This window comes from Lytechinus variegatus, chromosome 15 (assembly GCF_018143015.1).
Source record: "Lytechinus variegatus isolate NC3 chromosome 15, Lvar_3.0, whole genome shotgun sequence".
NCBI lineage: Eukaryota > Metazoa > Echinodermata > Echinoidea > Temnopleuroida > Toxopneustidae > Lytechinus > Lytechinus variegatus.
The window spans coordinates 10,465,278-10,484,857 of record NC_054754.1 but is presented as its reverse complement, the minus strand read 5'-3'; the positions used below and the strand labels follow the sequence as shown (position 1 = coordinate 10,484,857).

At 37.5% G+C, this 19,580-nt stretch overlaps 1 protein-coding gene across 6 annotated transcripts in view; it reads right to left on the bottom strand.

Annotated features, from left to right (window-relative positions):
• The window catches only part of LOC121428518 (far upstream element-binding protein 1-like), a 36,851-nt gene that overhangs the window by 8,348 nt on the left and 8,923 nt on the right, over window positions 1-19,580 (bottom strand). For 3 of the 6 annotated variants that reach the window (XM_041625199.1, XM_041625200.1, XM_041625198.1), the window contains exons 5-19: window positions 19,104-19,175; window positions 18,124-18,181; window positions 16,988-17,132; window positions 14,918-15,016; window positions 12,252-12,311; window positions 11,764-11,790; window positions 9,975-10,086; window positions 9,579-9,682; window positions 7,843-8,089; window positions 7,236-7,390; window positions 6,873-6,991; window positions 6,289-6,370; window positions 4,563-4,770; window positions 2,701-2,763; window positions 1,743-1,858 (exon numbers count right to left, since the gene is read on the bottom strand). In XM_041625199.1, the coding sequence (XP_041481133.1) occupies window positions 1,743-1,858; window positions 2,701-2,763; window positions 4,563-4,770; window positions 6,289-6,370; window positions 6,873-6,991; window positions 7,236-7,390; window positions 7,843-8,089; window positions 9,579-9,682; window positions 9,975-10,086; window positions 11,764-11,790; window positions 12,252-12,311; window positions 14,918-15,016; window positions 16,988-17,132; window positions 18,124-18,181; window positions 19,104-19,175 (1,667 nt within the window). The remainder of the gene's footprint in view (window positions 1-1,742; window positions 1,859-2,700; window positions 2,764-4,562; window positions 4,771-6,288; window positions 6,371-6,872; window positions 6,992-7,235; window positions 7,391-7,842; window positions 8,090-9,578; window positions 9,683-9,974; window positions 10,087-11,763; window positions 11,791-12,251; window positions 12,312-14,917; window positions 15,017-16,987; window positions 17,133-18,123; window positions 18,182-19,103; window positions 19,176-19,580) is intronic. The other 3 variants (XM_041625201.1, XM_041625202.1, XM_041625203.1) reach the window with 3 other exon arrangements.

The following is a 19,580-nucleotide window of genomic DNA, read 5'->3' as shown; positions in this document are numbered from 1 at the left end:
CAAAAGGCAACCTAAGTATTCTGTTGAAAAGCTATAACTTCTGGATAAGACATAGTATAACAAGTGGTCCCAAAATACTACAAATAGTCGGTTTGAAACTAGCCAAGAAGTCCTTTTTTTTTAAGTTAAATGCTCAATTCAGTTTACTGTGTTTTTTCTCCCATTATTTTAATGCATGCTACAAAGGCAGGATTTTTTTATCAAAAATAATTTTCCTATTGTCACTTTGTTTCTAAAATGTTCCGCTATTAGTCAAAGAAAATAATTCCCGGGGATGGATTAGCCTTCAGACTTCTTCAGTATAATATGCATCAGTAAGCAAAGAATTGATGGCAGAAATTTGATTCAAGGTCAGAAAGAAAAGAACACACACACACATACAAGCAATCAATAAATTACACCCCCAAAAAAAACCCTCATAAATACTGTCCACTCTTCTATGTTCCTTAAAATAACCAGTACCTCATACACGCAAATTTCACAAGCACTCTTTGACGTACAGTTCAATTGAAGAATTTGATGAGAAGCTATCACTATCAAAAACATGATACTTCAAACAAGCTTTAATTTCAATACTTATCTCACCATCAAAAAAAGACTACCCCCCCAAAAAAAATGAAATAAAATTGCAGCATTTTGGGGCAGGAATCCCGTTGCATATCTTTCCCAGCAACTTCCCTGCATTCTTCATTGTTTTGTCTACGATGACATGTGAGGGATTAGCAACAACAAAGAGACTCGCAAGATTCCTGCCAAAAGACACCGCCCATTCACCCCCCCCCCCATCCCAAGGTGAAAACAGCTTAAAACAGCTTTCGCACTCGATCAATAAAAAACGCTAAAATTATTTTTCTTTCAGATCTTTCGCACTCCTCACAACTATTTTCGAGCCCCTGCTATGCAAGAGCGCTGTTCCATACAAATGCACAACAGTTCATTCAGCAACATAAGTTTTGACAGGCACACTTAATGCAAAGTTACTTTCACTGCTGGGAGGTATGAAGTAAACTATTGATGTTGTCATTTTTTACTAGATAAACTTTTCAATTTCCATCGTTTTCCAATCTTTCTCCTCACTCTTTTCAATTTCCATCGTTTTCCAATCTTTCTCCTCACTGCCACTCCTCTCCCCCCCCCCTCCTCATTTCTTCCTTCCAGACTGAAAACTATTGAGTTGGGGGAGATACTCTGGTCAGATAAAAATCAAAGCAAGTTTATTTCAGTTGGAAAGGGGAGAATAAAAAACTAAGTAGAGATTTAAATTAAAATAAGAAACAATGCAATTCTTAATCCTGGCATCCCATTACCCCCATTATGAAAACTGTATATGCGATATCAAACCTGGAAACAACTTAGTTCAGTCTGCAAATATAATATACGTGTAGAGTAATTGTGAAGGAATAACTGAAGCATTCCCAATGATACGTAAATGACAGTTATATATATTCAATGCAGGGATGCCAGCTAGTTTTAGTCGTTGGGCCTGAAAAAAGGCCAATAAAAGGTTACATTCCCATATGTGCTGTACAATATAAAGCCTGCAAAGACCTGAAATTAGAAGAGTCACAGCCTTAAAATCAGGCAAAAGCCTGAGGCCTGGCATCCCTGATTCAATCATGGATCTACTATGATTCAATGTATACGTTCTTGAAATACCTGTAGAAATTACAAAATAAGAGAGCCAATAAATGGATATGTTGTACGTTGGTCTGTTTGTGTATATTCATTTACGTATTACTTACCTGTGGCGTGGGTGTCTGTCCCTGGTTAGGTTGGTTCATGATCATAGCTTGCTGCTGGAAGTACTCCATCCATTGTTGAGAGTAGTCCTGGGGCTGTTGGCCTCCCTGGGTAGCAGCTATACAACAAAGGGAGTAAAGAAAGGAGAAGTCAACAGGATGCATCACCAGAAAAAATTCTCCTGTTCAAGTTGTGGCCTTAAGGTACCTTTCTAAGAGTCCCGCGGCCGTCATCTGCCACATACAGGATTGCCTGGCAACCTTGCCCGATCCTCAATATTGTTTACCCGTTTGCAACAATGGGAAGACAAGATGGTAAGACATCAAGAGGGGTTCTTGCAAAAGGGCAAACCCTAGACATGTTCGGAATATGTACTTGTATTTTATATGTTAAGCATATACCAGGAATTCTAAGAATGCAAAATGCGAAGCGTCAAAACAGTTTTGTTTTCATTCATTTGCTTATGGGACCAATCATATCCACTATGTAAATATACATTTTTTCCCCTCTCCCTGTATTTCTGTGTTGGCACGTTATCTAGAAGTCAAAGATAAATGAAGAGGAAAATTTATATAACTCTCTGCTAATCCCAGCAATGATCCAAGTAGTAGAGAGGTGGTCCAAAGCTTCTAAAAAAGGTATAAAACAAATAAAATAATTTAATAATTTTCTTTTGAATGCTTGCTGAAGATGAATTTGTTTATGCAACTGGGTGATAAAGGTCTTGTGTAGAGGTATACGTATGCTTAACACAAATCTATGCCCATTTGTATTATGAATTTGTGACAGGCTGCTTAATGCAAAACTAGATTAGTCCATACCAAAGTTTTACCCATTTTCCCCCACCCGTAAATACCAATTTTTTTTCCAAATTATCTAAAACCATGTTAGTACACGAGCACTGTTAGGGTAATACAACTAATCTACTTCATAATTTGAGTGACATGTAACTTGCTGTACCTTGATTTTTGTAGTACTCGACCCACTGGCGGTACGTGTCTTGATTGCCGGCAGCGTTATTGGCTACATTTCACAAAACGAAAACAAAATTGGGGAAATGAAAAAAAAAGAAATGGTAAGTTGAATGATTTAAAGACTTATATACTGGTCTTATTCAGAGAGCAGCCTGCCTTCATCTATTTCAGATCCAACGAATCAATTGACCGCTATCAACCTTTCCATCTGGGGCTAATTTCATAAAACTTGTATACTAACAAATTTGCAACAGTTAAAAGCTACAGAAATCCTTCAATCTGATCGGTTGATAGTAAAATTTGTTATGGAAATCGAGCGATTGTAACAACTCTTAAAAAATTGGAACCTGGTTTGTAAGGATACCTCCCCTTCCCTGCCACACTCACACAACACACACAGAGCTTTGTCATTGGCAAATGTAAAACATTTGACTCATTTGCCAAGTCATGTTAAAGTGATGTGTAAAAGAGCTGCTCAAGATCATTTAAGCAGAATTTGATTATTAGCAAGCAGAACAGTGCACATACAACAACTATACAGCATAGACTGCAGGTTACAGCACACGGAAGCATGGTTCTCATCATTGTAAATTGTTCCTTAAAGAAGCACTGCTTTGCCTCTTGTCAGTCCTCCTTTCCAGCAACAAATCTGAGATTAAAGTTAATCATTGTGAACCCAACAACTTGAAATGAATAATCTAATAAATGGTTTTTCATATCGGCACAGCCACATTGCATGCCTCCATCATTGCACCAGATCCAAAACATTCATGATTTTCAAATGTACAAGACACTTCAATGGGTACATGTATATCACTCAGAGATGTAAGTTTGAACTAGTGTCACAGCACTCACTGAAAGGGAGGGGGGGGGGTGGATATTACAAAATCAGAATCAGAAGTCAATGCTGATTCATGTGTAAACATGGGCTTATGTTTCAGAAAGTTCTTTGGAAGTTAAGCAGAGTTTTCCCCCATTTTAACATAGTGGGAGGGAATTTGCGGTAACCCTTGTCAAATTCAAAACAAAGACTGGCTTTGACCTTGATTTGGCAACGAATAATAGGTCACTTATTACGCATAAGGTGTCATGTAATTTACAAGCAGCTGTATGACACAACATCATATTCAACAGAGAGAAATGTTGACAGGCCTACTATCAAACTCTACCCACAGATGTATCAGAGTAGTGTTAGCGAATCCTGTCTTTGTTCTAGCATCTATCCATACACCCTGGAATTACATACAGAATTAAAGCAGGGTTCAGGATAATGCATCTAGACTGGGGAAACATAAAAGTTTGTGATTAATCAGCAAACAGCCAATGTTAATCAAAGATGATTGTTCCATTTGAGTTGCTTCAAACATTACTCGCAACCCTTTGTAATAAACCTTCTGCATGAGACTTCGTGATCTCATAGCGCCCTCCCTCAGACTGAGGATATAGGAATACAAGTAATGAGGTTGTTAGAGATGCGCCAGCTGCAAGTCACCAATGTATGCAAGGCAAGCCTCAAGGTGGTGGCACCATGACGTCAAAGCATAAGATCTATATGGGCCGAGCAAGGTTTCTAGAACAAAATAGCCCCAAACCTCACTAGAGGCTTTCCCTATTCCTGTCCTTGACAACAGTACTTCATAATTCTACAGCACCATCCTGGTTGTTTAAAGAATGGTAAAGCCCAGTGGGGTTCTATTCATGAGATTTTAAATGTAAAACAAACTTAAAAACTTTAAGGATAGTGACACCATCAGGGATAACACATTCTTGAGGATACTTCTCATCGCACTGCACAGCAAGGCACTACACCAACAGACAATGATAAAGGGTTCTAGTGACCCCACTCACCTTGACCTTGCTGAGCATCGGTAGACTGTGGGGCAGAGGTGCTTGGGTTGGTCTGCACAGTGCTGGCCGGCTGGCTGGTAGGAGCCTGCTGCTGCTGCTGGTGATAGTATTGCTGGTAGTAAGCAGCATAAGGGTTACTGTCTCCGTAGCCGGAAGCATCAGGGGCTTGTTGAGGTGCCTGCTGTTGGGGTGGCTGCTGCTGTGGCTGCTCGATATTCACATCAAAACGAGGAGATATCAATAATTAATTTCTTCCCCAAAATGAGTTCACAGCTTCTGTGTCATGAGGACAATCACTCTATTGCATTCTGCACATCCTCCTAGCTCAAAGAAGACATCTTTCTCACTTTCATTTTGTATAATTTTCATGGAGAATAAACATAAACAGTACAGTATGGAATGATATTGCACAGATGGACTTTGAAGGATGGGCGATATTTAACTTTGTGTGTGTCTAACCCTCATTTCTATTCTATTAAAATCTCTAATTGAATAAGGAAAACAGCAGAAAAGACATTTCAGGACGGTCACACATACGGCGTGGGCGTACATACATTATGGAATTATTGCCCGGATGCTACCTCTGAACAAGCAATTTTGTCAACATTCAGCTACACACTATACAGTCGGACTGGTTTAACAGGTGAACAGTAAGCAATGAGGAATTGTCATTCTCTGAGAACTCCATTGGTTACAGTCAGAGAGAGCAGTGAACCTCAGAAAATCTAAACAAAGATTCCAATGAAATTTTCAGAGCTGACCATATCAGACAGTCCCAACACCTTTCAACCCTAAATCTCCCAGAGTACTTTGATTCTTGTCTTGTCATTGCATTATGGCCCCCTTAAGATCTCAGCCCCAGATTGCGCAATCACAACGAAAATTTGCATGATGGTAGAGAATGACGTAATCTATGCAGTTGCATTGGTAAATTTCACTGAATTCATATATTTTTATCTTATATGAATTAATTATGCCAATTTATTCATGAAATCATATTCTTTGCTGTGATTCACGAAATAAAGCTCCTACAACGCTAATTTTTGGTGAAAATATTCTTTATAGCATTCCGAACGATTGTGAATGAAAAAAATTCTGGTACCAAGACTGATTTCTTATGTATTTTGTTTTTTTACTTTTTGTTTTTTATTGTTTTTTCGATGGAAATCGTTCCAGACTTTATTCTGATCATAAACAAGGCAAAATTGATTAAGTTCAATCAGTAAAAGTAGGAATAATTAAACATTGATGAATTTTGGCTAATACACAATCTGCATTGGATTTGTACATGAAATCATGTTTATGAGCAATTTGGGGTCTGACATGCACTTACATAATGTTGCGTTATGTCGTAACCGCATCCCCCGGCGTCACAAATTTGGTTTCAAAATTTGCGGGAGACTTAAAAGTAAAAAGTCAGAGAGCAGCGAGGCAAAAAAATTTTGCGCAGCAGATATACCGTGAAAATTGTCGAGGGGGGGGGCATTATGCCCCCCCGGAGAATTAGGGTTAAAAGAAACAGTGGTCCTAATCGACAGGGATCTGGCATTAGCTCCTGCAACAATTGCTCTCTATTTCTAAAAAGGCAGAGTTTATGGTTGCGAAAGGGCGTCTTTCTTCAGAATAGGATGTAGGATGGGATTTGAGATGGGTTCAAGCTTATCTGATCAGAGCAACTGTCGCCACAACAAATATGAAGTCCTAATCAGCAAGCTGCAGTTCTCACCTGTTGTTGCTGCCACTGGTTGTATGTATTCCATCCCTGTTGATTATTGTACCCTGGTTGGACTGGTGGTTGTTGAGGACCACTGCAATAAACAAATTAAAAAACAAATCTATGAGTCACCATCAAAATCACCAACATAATCATGTAGGCATCAGTGTTTAAAAGGCACCAAATACAAACTACCATCTCAACTCCCCCTTCCCGCTTCTTGTTCCCCCTTCATTTCTCACAATTATACTTTTTTCTTTCTTTTAGTCAACTACCTGGTGCAAATGTGAATTATTTCACTTTCCACAAACAATGAAAAGTTAAATCTCTCTTCTTCTTATTCTCCGCAGAATGAAAGGGATATAAGGCATACATGATTAAAGAACATCTTCTTCACATTCTCAAAATGACATCCAGAAACTTTCATCAGTAAAAATAGAATCATTTTTTTTGCATTTATTTCCATCCCCCATTACATGTCACCTTATACACTACCTCCTATATCCATTATGTAAATAAGGCACCTACAAGGCAACAGTTCTATCCTTCACTGCAAAGGAATGCATAAACAATATTGGTAATAAAAAAAGACTCACCCTGGCGGACCACCATATCGGGGTCCCTGAGGACCACCGGGTCCACCTCCTGGGCCACCTGGTCCACCAGGTCCCCCTGGTCCTCCAAGTCCACCTGGTCCTCCTGGACCTCCAGGTCCCTGTAAGCAAACCATGGAAAGAAGGAACTTTGTAACAACGCTAAATGTGGAAAATCCAGAAATTATATACATATATTTGTCAGCAGAATACATACACTTCACAAAATTTCTCTGTTTGAACTTGTATTTATCTATTGAAATACCCTGCTTGAACATCACAAAACATAAAATGTTAAAAAATCTTACCAACCCCCCCCCCCTCCAATCATCTTTTGTTACCAACCAAAAGCCAAGCTCCACCTACCCCATCAACTTTTTCATCGATCAGGCTCCTGGCATAGTCGACTTGCTCCGGGTCACCTGAGATGAGGAAGACCTTCTGTCCTGGTGGATGTTGACCATGGCTAATCTCTACATGTGCTCCTGACTGGGACATGATAGCTCTGATGTTCTCACCGCCTGCATCAACCCATCCCATCGTCATTACCAAGAAGTAGTTCCAGCGACATCAGTTATCATCATCACATCCAAGATAGTTTGAATATTTTGTTTGTAATGCATGTGTGTGTGTGTTTGTATGACATTTTTTTTTCAGAATCCCATAGAGTGCGTTCATAGGATATTTACATTCAATGAATGTATGACAATGTCAAGCAAATGGCAAAAGAGGAAACAAAACATCAAATATGGTGAGTTTTCTGCAATTTACATGTTCAGGAAAGCACATAAACTAGAAAAAAATCTAAATATACTGCACTAAAATCTTCACACTAATCAAGTGACATATTCGTTTAAATGAAATAATTAAGACCAAACTTTACAGAAAATCAATACATCATCTATTCTTGAATTCATATGAATATAATCTGATATAGGTTATGAGCATAAACCAAATATATTAGACACTTTACCTCTGCCAATGACCAAGCCACATTTTCCAGCGGGTACATGGTGTTCTTGAGGTGGACCACCTGGTGCACCTCCTCCTCTGCCACCACCCATGGGGCCTCCCATGCCACCAAAGTCTCCTCCTCTGTTGCCGCCTCCCCTGTTGCCAAAGTTTGATCCACCACCTCGACCACGCCCCCTGCCACGGTCACCCATCCATGGGCCTCCCGGTCCACCCATGTCAGGGCCATCCATTGGCATTCTATTCTCCTAAAGGGAGGACATTTACAGATGATAAACACTACATAATTTTCAAAGGGTTGCACTACAGCCTATGAAATGAACTATTAACGAATTTTACATTTATTCAAAATGATATCACAATCCAAATGCATGCTTTACGTTCTTCAAATGTGAAATGGTGACATATATCTGCTACCTAGCTCCTCAAAATTTTGGCAGTTTATTTTGAAGGGACTAGACCCGGGACTTTCAGGTATTTTTGTCTCCGGAAAAATACAGTAGGTACCCGAAAATCATGTCACATGAAAGACTGGTGGAACAACCCCCATAACACAGTGGCATAGGTAACGTCATCCAGCCACTGCTGCAAGCCAATTCATGAACGAAATAAGCATGTGCAGTACAAGCATCCCGTGCCCCATGCAGTATTCCATCAAAACAAGTCTGCAATACTCTATGAACTCGTAGCTACAATACATCAACCTAGAATTCCAATTTTATATGAATTATGAAAGGTTTTCTCAGAGGATATGTTTTCTGATATCACATGGGTAAGCAAATTTTGATTGCTTCTTGCTTTTCCATCAAAATATTACGAAGTAGCATTGTATTGCATCTATCGCTACGTGCACAAAATCAATTGATTTCTAGGTTTCGGAGCGCCGAATGCGCCAGCCAAACACAAACGTGATTGGCTGGCACTTCGTATACTCAAGCTGCAAAAAAGAAATATGGTGACGATTGATTAATCTCGGTCACAACTTGAGAAACTTGTTGATTTATAGATATTCTGAGGGTAATTGGTGAGATTCAAAATGAGACTTGGGTACTTTTTTGATAGGTCACAATCATGTCTTACACTATGCAATACAAATCATATACATTTATGTTATATTGGTAAGCAATTTCGGGTATCGGGTATTGATTTTTTACTCGCAAACCCATGGCTTCCAGGCGGGACCTGGGTACCCGGGTTTTAGTCCCAGCCCTAGAAGAAACTTTGTGACAAAATATTCCATTAATCTATTAATCTCATCATTAATTTTAATTAACATCATTTTCACAAACTTCTGAAAATGCTCTCTGTTGACATGACTCTGAAAGCCGTACCCACAAATTTCAGGATAAAGCCTTTTGAAAGATTCAAGACAGGTTTCTGTGGCATCAAGAATACACCCTGCACCCACAAAGAACAATTAGATGCAGGGCTCTAGCATGATGCACAAAACATACACAATTGTTAATCAAAGACAATATTCAGCAGAAATCAGAACATTGGTATGGCACTTCATACAACCGAGAACTGTCGCAAGCTACTGAAATCAGTATGAGGTTGCGAATTTGGTCTTATAAGTTGCATGAGACTTTAAGGAATAAAGTCATGAAACATGTTTGTGTTTTTGCCAATAAGATTATAGTGTTTAGCAGAACTATGTAGTGCTCTATCACAATGAAAAATATTCTACGAATCTTCTCAAAGAAGTCCACATGTGGATGTAACAAAAGAACATCTTACCCTTGCATTCTGAACCATTTCTCGAACCATTGTTTCAGCCCTTAGTACACTCTCCTGAGAGCCTCTGATGAGGGCAGTACGTTCTGGGGCATCCCTGTCTCCATCTATTGGAATGAAACAATTGACAAAGTTTGAATTGCATAACAGTACCAAGAGGATTTGTTTGTTTTGATTTTTCAAAATCCTGAACCATGATTACGCATCAAATTCTATGACAACTGAGTAGAAGGGTAACAAGCAAAAAATCGGAAAAATCAGGACCCTTTGAAATTATACAAATATCCCTGCTCAGTGATTGCTACAAGTACATTCCTGTACCACTAATGGTGCTTAGAAAGTTTAATGTGACATAAGCATGCAGATGTTCTGTGGGGAACAAACTCCTTAGCAACTTACCTTCTTTGAACTGGACGCGAGCCCCGGTTTGCTCTTGGATCCTCTTAATCATTTCTCCTTTACGTCCAATTACCATGCCAACAGCATGCTTTGGAACAGCCACTTTTGCTATCTGGTAAAAAAAAAAGTACGGATCATTAAACAACTGCGGTACAATGAAGAAATAAGAGGTATTGCTAAAAAAGATCCCCCCAATCTATCCCAATGTTGAAACTCGCAATAAAATGTTAGGTCCTCCATCAGACAAGAAAATGCTTCCACACTTTGTCAATATCAGAGATGCTAACTGATAGCTCAAAAAAATCCTGAAAACCCAGGCCGGGGGTCCAGGGGCCCGCCCAGGGCCCCGGCGGGGTCAAGGGCGAAGCCCCCTGAAGCTGGAACGTTTTCTTATTCTTTAGAGGGCTGAAATCATTAATCTACAGTAGTACATAACAAATAATTAATGACATAATAAACTTCATATCATAGGCAAGAAAGGTGCTCAAAAAAAAAAAATCATGTAACCCGTACTCATTACGGTACGGGTTAACCTGCTGCGGCCAGCGCGCCTGCGGCCAATGGGTGCGACTCGGGACGGGTGTATGTAGCAGCTGGGGTGCCCTTTTTCACTCACTGTACTCATCAACAAGACAATCCTATACTATTGAAAATCCATAAATCACAATTTCTATCAAAATGATGGATAGTTCACACATATGAATTGATGAATACGCACCAGAGAACACATATTTCATGGCTGAAATACCGCGGCAGACAACCAATCACTCACGCAGCAGCAGGCAATTGCAGCCACACCGGGCCGTGCTTCGAGCGGTTCTACCGGGCGATCGCCCGACTGGGATAGCGCTGACACCCGTATCCCTGCAGGGTATAGGGCGCCGGCGGCGTTTGCAACTGCTAAAATGTATTGCTCGCGCGTATACCAGCTAAACTTCATGCTGCGCACAACGCTAAAAATTTTCCGTCTGCGCAAAATTGGCCATCCAAAATTGAAATTGCGCTCTCCGTAGCGAACTCCGTGACAAGATTGGGAGGGGAAATTTTTACGGATTTCACTTTGACAATCAATTTTTTTTCCGGAATATTTTTCAGCAAAGGAAAAAATCCGGAATTCCGGAAAAATCCGGAAAATTAGCAACTCTGCAATATTAAAGGTCAAGTCCACCTCAGAAATATGTTGATTTGAATCAATAGAGAAAAATCAGACAAGCACAATGCTGAAAATTTCGTCAAAATCGGATGTAAAATAAGAAAGTTATGACATTTCAAAGTTTCGCTTATTTTTAACAAAATAGTTATTTGAACGAGCCAGTTACATCCAAATGAGAGTCGATGATGTCGCTCACTATTTCTTTTGTTTTTTATTTATACAATATTTCAATTTTTACGAATTTGACGATTAGGACCTTCTTGCCTGAAGCACAAAATGTTCAAATAATGGAATTCCACGTGTTCAGGGAGGAATGAAACTTTTTCAGTATTATGCTTTTTATTCAAATCAAGTTTTTGTTGGGGTGGACTTGTCCTTTAAGCATTGTAAAACTAGATAAACAAAAGATCTCAGATTAAAAGTGACTTAAAATTCACTTTTCAAACATCCAATATGTTAAAATTCCTTGTCCAATTTATTTCAAACTTTTCAACATTATGTTACAAAAGCACTCGAAGTATAATTCTCAAGGAATCATATAAAAATATCTACACTCAGATTCTTGAAGGTAATATTGAAGTAAAAATCAACAACGTAAAGAAATCAATTTATAGTTCAAACAGAATAAGCACAAACCTTTTGGCCATCAGCTTGATAAAAGTCCTGCAAAAGGAGAGAAAACAAATTATTTTGCAATAAGAGAAAGTCAGTCAAACGTAGACTTTCATGGGGTTGCAAGAGTGTATCAATCGTTTTACACTTGGTCAACACCATGAAAGTCTACACGATAGAATACAATACTTGTGAATATCCTTCATTTGTTCAGTAGTTTAATTTCCAACTAAATCATAACAATTTCAAGTTAATATGGAAAATGGATGGCCATTTCATGAACACAAAGATGTAAAATGTGAAATTTCGGCAACTTTTGGGGAAGATTTTTCCCCTCGGCCCTAGATTTATATATACGGCTAAACAGTTGTCAAAATAGGTAAACTTTTCTGCTTTAACAGTCGGATTTGAATGACATTTAAACGTTTTGAATCAGCCCTTGATTATCATGCTTTGCGTATGTCACCAGAGAACACGGAATGTGACGTTTTGAATAACGGGTATGTACTTACCCCACCACTCTCATTATTCTTGGCATTCTCCATCACTTCATTGACCATCCTCTTTGCCTCCTGAAAAGGTAAAACGGTTTGAAAGTATATCAAAGCAAAAAGAAGGTTTGTGCGAAACTGAACAAGGATTGTCTCAAGTGTTCTCTCTTATAATTTAAAGCCCATCTTTAGCATTGGTAAAGGGGCAGGAATAAGAATTACATCCAAATATCATCGCATATTAAAATATTACAAAAACATTGCAGTCATTGAATGCATGATTTTTACCCGTTCAAATTTAAATCTAGCGCCCCCTCTCAGTAATGTGTTTATTTCCATTCAAAACCCATTCCATGCTTAAGAAGGCTTTTCATATGAACAAATGGAAGTGACATGTACTTTTTTTGGGGGGGGATTAGATTTCGAAGATACACAGCAAAAAATTGAATTTTGTTTTGGAAAGGTTGAATTAAATGAAATTTCACATTAAAAGTGAAGAACCAAAAAAGTTTTTGATTAACCAGTAAATGGAAAACCACTGTCCCTACATGCAAATCTTGTGCAATAGGAATTCTTACGAGTTTCACACACATTATTTGGCAAACGGTGTGAAGGATTAATAAAGCAGATAATTAGTCAGCCTATGTAACACGCTACCTTTCGAGAACAAGATTCAGATATTATTTATGCATCAAACCAAGAACTAAAGATGGGCTTCTATGTTTTTTAACGAAAATGTCAAAATACTGCACTGAGCTACTGTGGGACATAGATTCTTAGCACTTTCTTATTGAAAACGAACAAGCTAAAATAGTTCCTAAAATCTGAACCTCAATGTCATCAAAAGTGCTTACCGCCACCTCTGTTATGTAGTTTGATTAATATAGAAGTATTTTTTCGTTAATTCGGACTCCATGAAAGGTTTTTAAAGTTTTTGATTAAATTAAAAAAATTGCAGTTACAATCGGGATTGGAATAGGGGTACATGTTCATAGGAATGTAGTACATGTACTAGTTGGCAGGGGCCTGTAACACAGTTCAAACAATACCCTATCAATTATTTTAGTTAATGTTGTAACCTGCTCCCGTTGTGGTACGGGTTAACATGTTGGTATGCCCCCGATCGCTGGTTGCAGGCCGGGCCGAGTTCATTCTCGAACCCACAGACCGTCGTACAAAAAAAGGGAGAAGTAACGACGCATAATAAAAACATTAACAATGAAAATTTAGTTAGGATCATGTGCTTTTTACGTGGCGGATTCTTTTAGAGACGCAGATATTTCCTTTAAAAAAATGCTAGCATATTTTTGTCTTGTGAACAGGACTGAGACAGTTCGACATAATACATCGAGTTGCTCTTTCTCAGGAGCGCCAGTGCAGAGCAGTCAATGAGCAGCCTCGTGCACCTTTGTATTAGTTTACAAAGAATTGAAATACAAAAACAAAAGGAAATAATATGGAGATATACAAGAAAAAATTAACTGTATCATTATCCAGGTATTCATTTCAATTTTGATTACTTCATAGACAACGTTCCATAGAATTGAATATTGTAATTATGATTGTTGCGAGTCGCCGTGTTGAAAACAACATTGCCGATCTTTGCTAGGCAGCCTGGGCGAGCTAGCGCGCGCTTAGCTGCAGCTCCGATCCAAGGAGTTAATTGCATAATGCTTTCAATTTCATATCAGTGCGGACCCATTTCGTGGTACAAAGTCAATTCAATTGTAAATTCAATTTTAGGCTAGGTTAGTAGTTGGCATATATTTTCCTGATTTGAGCCTGTATAGTGTGGGGATTGCAGACATAATATTTTTCATTTTTCAAAGATAAATTGACTTGCGGGTTAAAACCCAAAGGGTCAGTGGGTCCCGCTTGCAAATTATTGGATTATACGGGACGGTACGGTTCAGGTTTTTACTTGCGGGTTACAACATTAGTTTAACCCTATCTAGCCTGGGGTATTTCGGGAGTTCATAAAGCCAGGGGGGGGGCCTCCCAGGCCCCCCTTGAGATATCGGCCGTTAAACGCACGGGTTGCCTGGGACATACTCTACAAAATTGTAATCTATTTCATGCAAATCGCTATTAAGTGATTGTGCTAATTATGCATAATTAGTATGCGAAATCACAATTTTTTCCTCTAACTCCCTAAATAATGCTCCAAATGTACTAATTTTGGTACAGAAACTCTTTGTGGTGTTCTTAGCAGGTGATCATGAAAAAAAATGCGACATCAAATCATTTTCTTATGTATTACATTGTTTTTTGCAATTTCTTATGTATTTCCATGTTTTTTGACCTTTTGCTTTTCATTGTTTTTTCAATGAAATTTGTTGGGGACTCTTCTGAGATCATAAAAAGCATAAAACAAATACATTTAGACCAGCAAAACTAAAAATAAGCATACATATATGAATTTTGGTTGAAAACACAATTTGCATTGACTTTGTACACAAAACCATGTTTTTGAGCAATTTTTGGTCCGACATGCACTTACATAATGTTGCGTAATTTCAGAACCAGGTACCCGGGTGACGCAAAATTGGTCTCAAAAGTTGCGCAAGACTTGAGAGTAAAAAGTCTGCGAGTGGCGCGATTCGTTGAGGGGGGGTCCTCCGAGGCCCCCCCCAGCCTAGATAGGGTTAAGTTGTTAAGAGTACCGTCTGTCTTACAGCTGAACCTACCTCTATCTTTTGAGGATCACCTGTCATCCTGAGGGGTTTGGCCATGCCTGTGTTCACTGGACCATCTTGAATCATAACCATCCTTACTCCAGCTCGCTCCTATAACATTAACATGTACCCAATACAAGGATTAGATATATTTCACAGGAAAACAATCTGAATACACATTTCATGTGACATTCACATGCACTTCATATATATTTTATATATACAAAGGTAGACTTGCATCAATTTCAAATGCCTTAAGTTACATATTCACAAAGCACACTTTTTACTATATTGTTCAAAACACATAAACCTCTTCTAAGTTTTTTTTTTTTTAAGCCAACAGATTTTTGTGGTCCAAAGAGACTTGGGGAAAGTTATCTATATTCATGAATAAAAAAAAAATGTGGAGCTTTATTTAACGATGGTGCATATCTTTGATGTGGTAAATAACTTAGCATCATTAATTCAAAATGGCATTTCAAACTTGCTAAAATTATAATTTTTTAGATTTCATAAGGGGTAACACACATGCTGATTTTAGTTGGGAATGAACAGTCAACATAATTTTTTTTTTGGGGGGGAGGGGATTCTCACCCAAGTCCCATGTCTTTATACTTACACAAGGTGGATCATGAAGTCTCGCCTGATTTTGCATTAATAAAATATGCAATATGATCTTTTGACCCCTTGATGACCTTTGACCTTAATCATCGTCATGAACACACATGTGGTATTATCCTAGGATCTTTTGGTTTTTTTACAGACCAATAGAAAAAGTGATCACTAGTTCTCTGCCAACTTCATAAGGGTGAGACAAGAACTTAGTTCATGTGAAGAAAAAAAAAACAATCATGGAGATTGCTATTTTAACCCTAAATAGACTGGGCTATTTCGACGCCTAAAAAGACTGGGGGGGGGGGGCTGATTCAGCCCCCCCTTATGATCTCGGCCGTTGATCGCCCGATCGCGACGAAAATTGGCACACGCATTACCCATGGCATTATCTACAAAACTATAACATCAAATTTGGCAAAAAATCTCATGTCTCATTAATTATGCTAATTTATGCATAAAATCATAAGTTTGCTCTAATTAATAAAATAATGCCCCTGAAATGCTAATTTTTGTTTCACATACTCTAGATAGGCATCTGATCAAATTGATTTTAAAAAAATTTCAAAATCAAATTTATTTTCTTATGTATTCTATTGTTTTCTAAATTTCTTATGTATTTCTTTGTTTTTCAACTTTTTGTTTTTTATTGTTTTTTTAATGGAAATTGTCGGGGACTTTATTTTGACCATAAACAAGATAAAATTAACCGATTTTAAGCAGTAAAAGGAAAAATAATGAAACATTTATGAATTTTGGCTAAGAACACTATTTGCATTGGATTTGTACACAAATTCACGTTTTTGAGTAATTTTGGGTCTGCATGCACTTACGAAATGTTGCGTAATTTTGGAACCGCGTACCTGGGGGTCACAATTTTGGTCTCAAAAGTTGCGCGAGACTTGAAAGTAAAAAGTCAGGGAGCAACGCGGTCAAAAAATTTCTCACAGCGGATTTATCACGAAAAATGTCGAGGGGGGGGCTGAATCAGCCCCCCCCCAGTCTTTTTAGGGTTAAAGGGATTGTTTAACTTTGTGAGCAGCCGATTAAAAAATTCTCAAACCAAGATGAAACATGTGTACAAGTGCATGTATTAGAACTAATAAACCCTGAAAACAACCATTATTGAGAATGAAAAGCTAAAACTACAAGGCAAACACTGATTTTGTAAATAGGTGTCTTATATACGCCTAAATACTACACATAAGTGTATGGGATGAAATTAAGATGGTGTTTCCGGTCACTTTATATTTCAATTTTTGAAGCACTAAATAATTATTGTCGAACACAATTTTTTCTGGGCTTCATTTTTGTAACATATCACAGACACAGGTGACAAGTGTGACCTTCTAGCTCAGATTTTTTATAAGTCAAACCAATGTTGACCAATCACTGTAAGTGGAATTCATGAGGCACTGAAAACTACTGCACTGTGAAAGTCTTCCTAATAACCAGAGAGGGGTAACTTGCCTGAAGTTGCTTTATCATTTCTCCTCCTTTTCCTATGACCAGGCCAACCTTCGTTGGAGGAATGAGCATTTCAACAGTCACATTTCCTTCTGCTTCATTCTGACTGGTTTTCTCTACTATATTAACGATGAGTGACTTGGCATATCTATGATGTACAATAATGGATCAACCCATAAATGAATTGAACAAACAAACAGTAACAGAAAATATTTCTTAAAATAAAATATTCACTTGTGTACAAGGTTAAAGGTCAAGTCCACGTCAGAAAAATTTTCATTTGAATCAATAGAGAAAAATCAGACAAGCACAATGATGAACATTTCATCAAAATCGGATGTAAAATAAGAAAGTTATGACATTTCAAAGTTTCGCTTTTTTTCAACAAAATAGTTATACGAGCGAGTTATATCCAAATGAGAGAGTCGATGATGTCACTCACTTACTATTTCTTTTGTTTTTTATTGTTTGAATTATACAATATTTCAATTTTTACGAATTTGACGATTAGGACATCCTAGCCTGAAGCACAAAATGTTAAAATAATGGAATTCCACATGTTCAGGGAGGAATGAAACTTTATTTCACATGACAATGACGAGAAAATAAAATATTTCATATAATAAAATACAAAAGAAATAGTGAGTGATGTCACCAACTCTCTCATTTGGATGTAACTGGCTCGTTCATATAACTATTTTGTTGAAAATAAGCGAAACTTTAAAATGCTATAACTTTCTTATTTTACATCCGATTTTGATGAAATTTTCAGTGTTATGCTTGTTGAATTTTTCTCTTTTTATTCAAATCAAGTTTTTGTTGGGGTGGACTTGTCCTTTAAATCATACTTTTAATCTGTGGTTAACTGTAGGTAGTTAATCATGTTTGAAATGAATGATGCTGAACAAAGATAAGTTGCCCTTATCAGAAACGAGCTCAAGAATTAGTCTTATAATTCATTCTAGAGAGTAGATGATAAAATATTATTCACAAAAATCATGTTTGGGTAGACTGGGCTAAGTTAACGATTACACTGCCAGTGCTTACCAAGAATACCACTCTTTAAATTTATACATTATAAAATAGATCTTGTGCAAGGCAGCATACTAGTAAAAAAAAATGAATACAAAGAAACATACTTAACAGACTCGGGTGTTCCGGTCAGAGTGACTTGTCTTTCGCTTGACATCCCATTTTCTGAACAAGGATCAGAAATAGTAAAATTATGGTAACTCAATAGAAAAAAAAGCATTAGTAGAAATGTAAATTTAACGAGGGCAATATACTCGTTGATACCAGAAAAACTTTACACCTCACAAATCGCTTGGAAAAAAGGGTCAAGAATGCAAAAGTTTCATTCGTGTCCTGAAAGAGTATATTCTACAAAATAATTTAACACCATTTTGTGGTGATGTTTACACATGGATGATCAAGGGGTATTCTTTGTGCTGATGACAGATCCGATTTGTCTCAAAGTAGTTCATGACTGCAAGCAATGAATCCAGATGTCAAAGTCAAAACCTATAAGTGTTGCAGTAACATTCATTGCAAAATATATATTTCAATATAACACTTTCGCATAACAACTCTCAATGTATGTTCATTATTTACTTATGTTTTATATATATCTATATATCTGTGTATTCTTTAACATTGTACATTGTGAACATGCATGAAAAAATCCAATACCCAAAATCAACATGTATACCATTTTTGGCAAAATTGTGTAGCTAACGGATGATATTCAGAGGGTACCCACCACTCGTATCACATTAACATACTCAATAAATTATCAAACCAGCTTGAGGTAACTTATATTCATATTTTTATAATATATCATGAAAACCTGTACAGCTAGCACGAAGGAGCCACAAGGACCTAAGATTTGTAGTAGGGAATTAGACCCATGATTACCAGATTGGTAGGCCTTGCCTAAATTCATATTGCATTTTTAAACCTGGCCATACACCCAACATGTATTTTACTCAAGTATGCTACTCAGATTTACTCTAATTATTTGTACAGTCTGTACCTCTAACAATAACTTTAAGAATGCACAGTAAAGTAATTATCTTTGACCTTCATTTCCAGATAGAATTGAATGATATCTTTTTCTCACCTGGGGCGATTTGAATATTACATGAAGATTCCGTCTGTAAGGCAGAGATTTGTTGTCCCTGACGACCAATTACTAAGGAGAGAGTATGGAATATAAATACATAGAAAATGGTCCTCCTTGGACATGTCTAACACATTGCATATGATAAACCACTGAATGAGATTGAAAAAGGGATTTGCGAACATAAATTTACAGGTAAACACTTTCTTGTCAAAATTTGTGTAAACTTTCAGTGTTTAAACTCAACATCTAGAAAATATGGTATGAAGGATCACTTTTCATGATTGGTTGTATTTTTTGTACTATGACCTTAGATTCAATGATTTTTACCCCCAGTAACGAATACAATATTTTTCTAAATGGTACATTTTCAATCAATTGTAACAATATTAATGACAGACACGAGGATGGAGTGAAAGTGAAAATTGTACATTTTTATTGAATGGGAAAATTTTGAACATGTTACAAGTACATCGC